At 45.1% G+C, this 8387-nt stretch overlaps 1 protein-coding gene across 1 annotated transcript; it reads right to left on the reverse strand.

The window, feature by feature from the left end:
* Positions 1 to 1398: 1398 nt before the first annotated feature.
* On the reverse strand, positions 1399 to 5331 carry LOC119169202 (ADP,ATP carrier protein). Its single transcript, XM_037420315.2, has 2 exons — positions 5082 to 5331; positions 1399 to 3302 (listed from the first exon to the last, which is right to left on the reverse strand). Exons 1-2 carry the CDS (start codon positions 5236 to 5238, stop codon positions 2560 to 2562), a joined length of 900 nt encoding a protein of 299 aa, XP_037276212.1. The 5' UTR covers positions 5239 to 5331; the 3' UTR covers positions 1399 to 2559.
* Positions 5332 to 8387: the final 3056 nt, after the last annotated feature.

Here is an 8387-nt window from a genome sequence, read left to right on the forward strand (position 1 = left end):
CAGCAGGGTTCTACAAACCGAAATTTGACTGGCACCATATTAGTACAGGACGAAGACAGAGTACGCTTCACAGATTGTGGGCAGTGTTCTTAAACCTTGCAATGTCTAATGATTATGTAATGCACTTGTAAATTTTAAAACAGTTGGCTGCACCCTCATTCTGCAACTATCTCGGTGATTGCCATTATAAATTTGACGCATAACCCCAAAATCTTAGCTGGCATTGCATAGGCACTTTGTCACTTTCGGAACTGCACTACACGCCACCAGTGCTTGACTTTTCTTCCAGCTATCTTGCAAGCAATTTCATGCACCTGCCGATTCTCCCAATCTACCTGTGACACGCCAAAATTTTAAACGATCGTGCCATATAGGCACGGTCTTCCTCTGCAAACAGAGCTAACACTGCTGCAAAATAACAAGAGTACGGCAGTTCAGAGACCTGCCCAATGTTTTATCTCATCCGGAACATTACTTCAGTCACTTTCGCTGTAGTTCGTAAATGTAACACGAATGTGAGAGTGTAGTGAACGGAAAAATATTAAAGCATGTGTGCAAATGGGTAGATAGCGAAACGGCGCGTCGTCCGTTACAGTGCTTCCGGTTCGAGGCATATTCTTTCGCCTCTACAAGGTGCCTACTGCACAGTATAGTCGGGGCGGAGACACGTGCAATTATGCTACGTGTATGTTGCCACTTGTCCAGCCATTGTATCCGTGCATTCTTTTGCGAATGAATACACGATATTTCGCGCATTTCAGAGAACGAAGCGAGACGTGGGAATGGGTGAACATGAATGGTGAGAGGCGGGTTTTGATCGCATTGATGCTTTGAAACTCGCAGTAATCTTTTGCAGAATCACCTACATTCAGTATTTTCGACCACAAATGGTGGCCACTTCAAAATCACTTCCACATATGAACACATGCCGCCAAATGTCAAAGTACGTTGACATGTACGTGTACTGATCAAGCACGCCGATACAGTACATTTGCATCTCCGGCTGTCATTCATTTTTATGGAAACAGCAGTGTGTGAAAGACTCATGGCGCAATACAACTGCTCAGTTAAATTTATCGCAGGACGTAAAACAATCAAATTCTGTTCAAAAGCGAAGAGTTGCATGATATAGAGTCCCTATTATGTCAGACACACAACTGTTCAGTGCGGGTAGACTGCGTTCCATTCTGACCGTGTGTTGAGCATGCATTTAAACGCAATGTAGGAGTGTGTCAGGAAATGATACCTCGTGTAAAGCAAGATTGACAAGCATAAAGAAAGCCACAAAACTGCGAGAACATTGATTTTTAAAATTAGATATTACTGCTGTCATTCACTATACGAGTAATTCTACGAGTGAACAACATAAATGAACAGATCTTTATGATGCGCAGAAAATAATGCTGGAAAACCCCCTTTATTGGAAAACAGAATGCCTATGTACAGAGGTGCATGCTGCTTGAATGAAGAAATGACTGTGCCATTTTCGTGATCTTGTAGTGACTGCTTTAATTCATCAAGTTGGATCTAAGCTCTAACGTATTAAGCAGTAATTTTTTAGAAAAAGCCTCCATGAGTGCTAGGTGGTACGCAGAAACTGAGGGCCCTGAACAAGAATGGCTGTCTGGTGGCACGGCATTTCGAACTGGAAGTCAATGCAGACGAGTGCTGTAGCCCGTAATCCTTTGCGTTGGGCATGATTTTGCTATCTATTGAAAGTAAAGAAGTCTGCTATTTTAATTGTCCCACCCCTCTACTGGTCTTGCACAGTGCTGCCCCTTCCCACCAGATCTTCAGCGTACAGCTTGGTTACTTCCCTTCACACCTATTCCACACACAAGGTTCCACCCCAAGTATACCTGTTCAAACAAAGTCTCTAGGTACCGCACGTTCACACTACACTGCTGCAGGTCACGAACAATTTTTCAATAACTGAAAAAGCTTGCAAGTTTTTCACTAAAGATAACTGAAAGCCCTCCCCCCCCTCACTAGAGCTCTTTGCATAACATAGCAATAATGCATCTGAAAATATTACAACCACCTAGTTCACCTAACTGAATCCCAAGTAAAGTTACATTACAATAGAAGATGTGTTTCAGCCAGATGAAATGTGTGCACACAGCAGATTCAAATCAACTGTTCAAGGCACACCTAGTAAAGAAGCAAGACAGACAAGTTTTTCTACACCTTTATTACTTGCTCTAGCTTCAAAAACTGCCCAGCAACAGCACCCCCCCCCCTTACACCCCCCCCCCAGCAATGAGTTCTCTGCATTCATTCCATTAAAACTAAACTGACGAGTGGAATGTGTGCTTAAGTTATGTGCCAATTGGTGATGGGCAGGGGCTGGCATCCTCCAATCCTGCAGAGTTTACTTCCCCATAGACCAGGGCAGAAGAACAAGGCTTATATAGATTCGACTACAACTCCGAAAAAAAAAAAAATGGGGGCATGAACAAACTATGCCAACAACAAGTCTCTGGGGGAGGCACACGAAGCCACAGCAAAGCTTGCGTTTCCACTTTGCTCTCAAAAGTCTTTATGCACAGTGTATGGTCCCTAGAATATGAACGCCTTGATTTCGTCGTACAGGACCAACACAAGTGCACCTCCGGTACCTCGAAGGACATTAGAAAAGGCTCCCTTGAAGAAGGCAGCACCGCCTTCAGTCTTGTATATCTTGCCCCAGCAGTGTATGGTGTTCTTGTACATGAGATCTTGCTTCGCCCGACCGCTCTGCATCATCATTCGCCTTCGGACAGTGTCGAACGGGTAAGACATGATGCCCGCCACAGTAGTCACAGTCTGGGCGATCATCCACGAGATGACAATGGGAGTGTTCTTGGGGTCCGGAAGCATGCCCTTAGCAGTGTCAAAGAAGCCAAAGTAGGCCGCTCGGTAGATTATGATGCCCTGTACAGACACATTGAAGCCACGGTACAGCCCCATGAGACCATCCGACTTGAAGATCTTCGCAAGACAGTTGCCCAGTCCAGTGAACTCCCGCTGTCCTGCACCCTTGCCGATGTCTGCAGCCAGCCTGGTTCGGGCGAAGTCCAGCGGGTAGACGAAGCACAGGGAAGTGGCACCAGCCGCGCCTCCGGAGGCCAGATTGCCGGCAAAGTAGCGCCAGAACTGGGTCTTCTTGTCGACACCACCGAGGAAGATCTGCTTGTACTTGTCCTTGAAGGCGAAGTTCAACGCCTGAGTGGGGAAGTATCTGATCACATTGGCAAGGTTGCCACGCCAGAAACTGAGGAAGCCCTGTTCCTTGGGGATTCGGACAAAGCAGTCGATCATGCCTGCAAAAAAGAAAAATTGCAGCATGCTGTTATCTTTTTCAGGCACAAGCTAGAAATGGGCAGTCATCCCTACAAACGACTGATGGAAAATAGGACGGTGCACAAGTCCCGATTTCCTGTCTGTCACTCCCTCAGCACAACCAAATTAAATGCCGTACAAACAAGGCGGGAATTCAGTTCCAACAGTCTTGAGTAGCCAATTGATGTAACATGCATGGGTTCCAAGTCCCAAAACCGAGACATAATTATGAGTCCCCGCGATAGGAATGCAACCGCCACGGCCAGGATTGAACCCGTGACATTCGGGTCAGCAGCAGAGCACCATAACTACTGCTTCACCGAGGCGTGCCTGGGAAAACATGAACAGCACCACAATGAGTTCAAGACAAACTAGTTAGTAACCCTTCCAGGCACATCTTTGTGCAGCACAGTTCAATGTACTCGACAGTTTCTAAAATGTGCAAAACTATGCAATCAAATGTCAAGTGAGCCTGTACAAAAATGTAACGAGAATCGCATAGTTCATTGTGTAATAATAGTATGTGGAGTTTTGCGTCCCAAAAATCAAGATATTACGAGTCGCCCTAATGAAGGGCTTCGGAAACTTTGGGCAGGTGGTGGTCTTCAACGTGCATCTACATCGCAGAATACACGGGCACCTACCATTTTACCTCCATCGAAATTCGACTGCCGTGGACGGGATCGACCCCGCGACCTTCGGGTCAGTAGCCAAGCACCCTAGCCAATGATCCGCCGAGGCGGACAAATGTGCTCTTATTAGCTGGCATGATAAACCCACAATCGAGCAACCCACCACAGAGGACCGAGTCGCGTCCGCGTTTTGTGTGAAGCATGAGAATTGGGCTTAAACAACCTACCAACGACCCGAAACGTGTACACTGCGCTACTACTTGACGGTAGGCACAACTGACGCTCACGTTAGGATGAGTGCACGTGAGTGGCGAGTAAGGCGCTACATTTAAAGAAACATGGGGACTTCTAGTAGCCTACACTGCGAGTAATATTTTAAAAAAAACTTCTCTGGGACATACCAAGCACTTGCGCAGAACTACTATGGAGAGGAGGCGAACGGGAAGAACGCTACAATGAAAAAATTTAAGCAATTTCAGAAGCTTAAAATGACGTGAAAGTGAGTGATGAACAATTATTCTTGCTCCAGCAAAGTCCGACACGGTTCGAACAACCCGAGGTCGACGGCTGGACATGAGCACTATGCAGACGGATTTTCTTCAAATTTAGTTACGTCCCAGGTTACCGAACGGAACAGCTCAGGCACGCCATCGAAGCCTACATATTCGCGAGGATAAGCTCTGTGCAGCGAGAGGGGAGGGGCGAAATCTCAGCCTGGCACACACAGGGGTTAGTACAACGAGCCACCAAGGTCCGTTACACACAACGCAGTCAAAACGCTAATTGAAAGATTACATCGTCTACAGGCAAGACCATAGAGCAGTGGTCTACCGGTCACCGGCAAAGGTCATTCATTCGTTCAACCGGCGCTGTCACTTGCAAATTGTCGACAAAACAAGTCGAGCAGCTGCACTTGCAGTGGGCGGCTCAATTATTAACTTGTCGACAATGCATATAAGCTGCAGCTCACATAGAAAAGCCGCATAGCCGGTACAAAAGAAAGAAACAAAAAAGGCCTGAGGATGTGGCCTGCGCGTGCACTTCAAGATGGCGGTCGCACCAGGTCTCCCCCGTTCATTTTGTAGGTCAGTGCTACGGGCGTTCGGAAGGGCGACGGTTCCGACTCACCTTTGTAGCGCTGGGCTTCAGAGATTTGCTGGGAGGCATGTTGCACCTGGAGCAGAAGCTTGACTCGCTCGATGGGCGCGACAGCCGTCTTGGAAATAGCCGCGGCGACGCCACCGGCGACGAAATCCTTCGCGAATGAAACTGGATCGAAAGACATGATTGCTGCGATGTCCTATTAGCCCGCGTACTTCGGTGGCACCGGAGCAGAGGATCCGGCGGAGGAGGGCTTGCCACTTTTATCGGACGTGCTCTTTTGCTCCGGGACTGCAACGTGTTACTAAATTGAAAATAGTTCTTTTTTTTTTAAGTTTGTGAAAGAAAAAAATTGTCGTTATTTTTGTCATAAAAAATAATTTTTTACTGCAAATAAAAATGTTATTCAGCACTGACTAATGAGGTGAGCAATTTTTTTAGCTCTGCGGATCTGCCGTGCGTCACTCAGCGAAACGTGCCGTGACGTCATTCATGCATGTGCTCTGGCCCACGGTGATGGAACGAACAGGCGTTGTACGCCTTCTTCGTGAAATTTGGCCCTTTCGGGTTCCTGCAAGGAGACAAGAACCAAGTGAAACAATGAGCGGTCGACTCGACACAAAATCCACTGATTGAACTGACTCCGCAGTGCACGTGCTGGCGTTTCCCCGTGTACTACGCCTCGACGAACGCATTTGTGGCGCAAAATTTGAATGTTGTCGTACTGCTGTATGGTGTCTCGGTTGTGCGGATGTCATACAGACAGCTAGTCCTTGGAGCAACACCTTTGTTTGTTTCTTTGTTTCCTTAAAATTATGGCTTTCTCGTCGAGAAAGTTGAGGTGTGCATAGGAAAAAATTTGGGAGACCCTTTTTTTTTTTTCTTGATCCCCTCATTCTTTTAAAAGCCGCAAGCTATGAAAATAAAAGTATTTCGTTAGAACTACCCGGTTCATGGCTAAGTCCCCAGTGTGGGTGTGTGCTACAGTTCCCAGGCTCTTCTTCTTCTTCAGAAGGGGTGGATCAGCCACTAAATTTAGGAAAAGGGGCGGTCGCTTGAATTAACACCGGAGAGCGGGGCGTGGTCATTAAATTTTTGTTTTTACTAGCAGAAAAAGCCTGTAATGGCATAAATACTGTTAATGTGTGCTCACGGTGGTCCCACAGATTTTTTACTAACTGGTGATAGCAGGTTTATCATCATTATTTATTTATTTATTTAATACCCATAGCGTCCATACAGGCGTTATAGCGGGGGGGGGGGGGGGGGGGCAGAAAACGAACAAACATGAAAATTGAAGGTTCACATAGGTTCGTGTAAAAAAAAATAGATCACACAAGACATCAAACGTACACAGCTGCGTCGCAGAATGTCAAATCAACAAAGAGTGCTCATGCTGTGTGCCTCCTCTTTGCTTTGTGTCTGTGTTTACCCCCGCGCTCCCAGTTCGCTGAACTATCATGAATTACCAACTAGCCCACCTTTCCATCCTATTTAAATCAAATCGTTTTATTATTTGTAATAAGATGTACAAAAAAAAGAATATACAGAAGGAGGCTCCGTAGTATAAGCTAAAATGGGACCTCCGATGAAATGTAAACCTAAATATTGATTGGCAGCAACAGTGCAAAAATAGGAGAATACAAGGTTTAAGAAACTGAAATACAGATACTATTAAACGACGATGCTCTCATCAACTATATGCAATCGGAAATACAAACTGTAAATTATATTTATATATATCTATATAAATAGCTTGACATGAAAAAATAAAAAAAACAAGAGGCTGAAAAGAAAACGTCATGGCGAGGGAGAAACCGGTTAGGCAGAAGAGTGAGTGTCACATGTTTTTTTTTTTTTTAGTTTTATCAGAAATGGCAATGTATTCCATAATGATATGACAGCAAAGTGAACTGTCTGTCTGCCCTAATTAGTTCGTACTTTGTACAGAATTAAGTTGTTATGCTTCGCGAAACGAGTTGGGTTAGTATTTAGTAAAGATGACGAATGAATTGATGATAATGATAATTGTTTACTGATTAGATTGAAAAGAAAGGTGGCGAGATTGAATTTTACAAGAGCCGCAACATCGGGAATTTCATTTTCTTGTAGCAACTGTTTAGAATTGTGGGTGGGTGAACTAAACGTGATTATTCGAATAGTTCTGGATGATTTGTAGTGGTCTTAGGGAAGTGGTGTACGTTTTACCCCATGAGGTTATGCAGTAACTGATGTGTGAGTGCACAAACGCGAAATAAAGTGAGAGCAAGTCCGTACGTGAAAAAAAAAATGGACGTGCTCTGGTGAGGATGCGTATGCAATTGAAGAAAATATGAAGAAACCACAAAAGCGAATGACAATTCAAAGACTAATTAAAATAAACTGCAGCATTGGTCCAGTATAAGGGCAAGTGAAATACGAGAACAAAACAATACAGTTTACAACCAAGATACCGTCAGAATATGGTGACTACCAGCTTGCCCCACCGCGGTGGCTAAGGTACTCGGCTGCTGACCCGCAGGTCGCGGGATCGAATCCCGGCTGCGGCGGCTGCATTTCCGATTGAGGCGGAATGGTGTAGGCCCGTGTGCTGAGATTTGGGTGCACGTTATAGAACCCCAGGTGGTCGAAATTTCCGGAGCCCTCCACTACGGCGTGTCTCATAATCATATGATGGTTTTGGGACGCTAAACCCCACATATAAATCAATTAAGGCGCACACACGCAATTCATAAGGCTTAGCGGTTGAAAGATTCAATAAATTATATTGCAGGATAGAACGCCTCAGTAGAAAAAATTTCTGCAATTGTGGGAGGAAGTTGATTTCACTTTCCCGATAGTTCTCGAGAAAAAAAAAACAAAGGTCGCTAAAAGTATTGCATTTTCATTTATGTGTTGCATTTATATTGTCTTATTTTGTGTTCGTGATCTTTGCTAGCTGTACTGTATAGTGAGGCTGGCTAATGTATATGTCTATACATTATATGTATGAAAATGAAATATGCTGTTCATTAGCTTCAGTCGAAACGACTCCTTTCGGTGCTGCAAAAACTTCCATTATATTTAGGCTTAAATTCTGTCGCACTGAATCGTCTGTCGTACATAGGTGCATTAAACACATATCTCGCCGCCATGGAATGAATTTTTTCTAATCTTTCTTTCGTGTTGTTGAAAGGTTCCGCACACAACATGTGCATTCCAGTACTGATCTGTGGATGGGAATCTCTGAAGAGAGAGGGAGGGAGTTCTGTCCCTAGTTCTAGAAACGTTGGTTTGACAGGCTTTGGAGGGGAGGGGGCGGACGATCGACTCTACCCCCTCCCCCTTCTGGAT

Source organism: Rhipicephalus microplus, chromosome 2 (assembly GCF_043290135.1).
Source record: "Rhipicephalus microplus isolate Deutch F79 chromosome 2, USDA_Rmic, whole genome shotgun sequence".
Taxonomy (NCBI): Eukaryota; Metazoa; Arthropoda; class Arachnida; order Ixodida; family Ixodidae; genus Rhipicephalus; species Rhipicephalus microplus.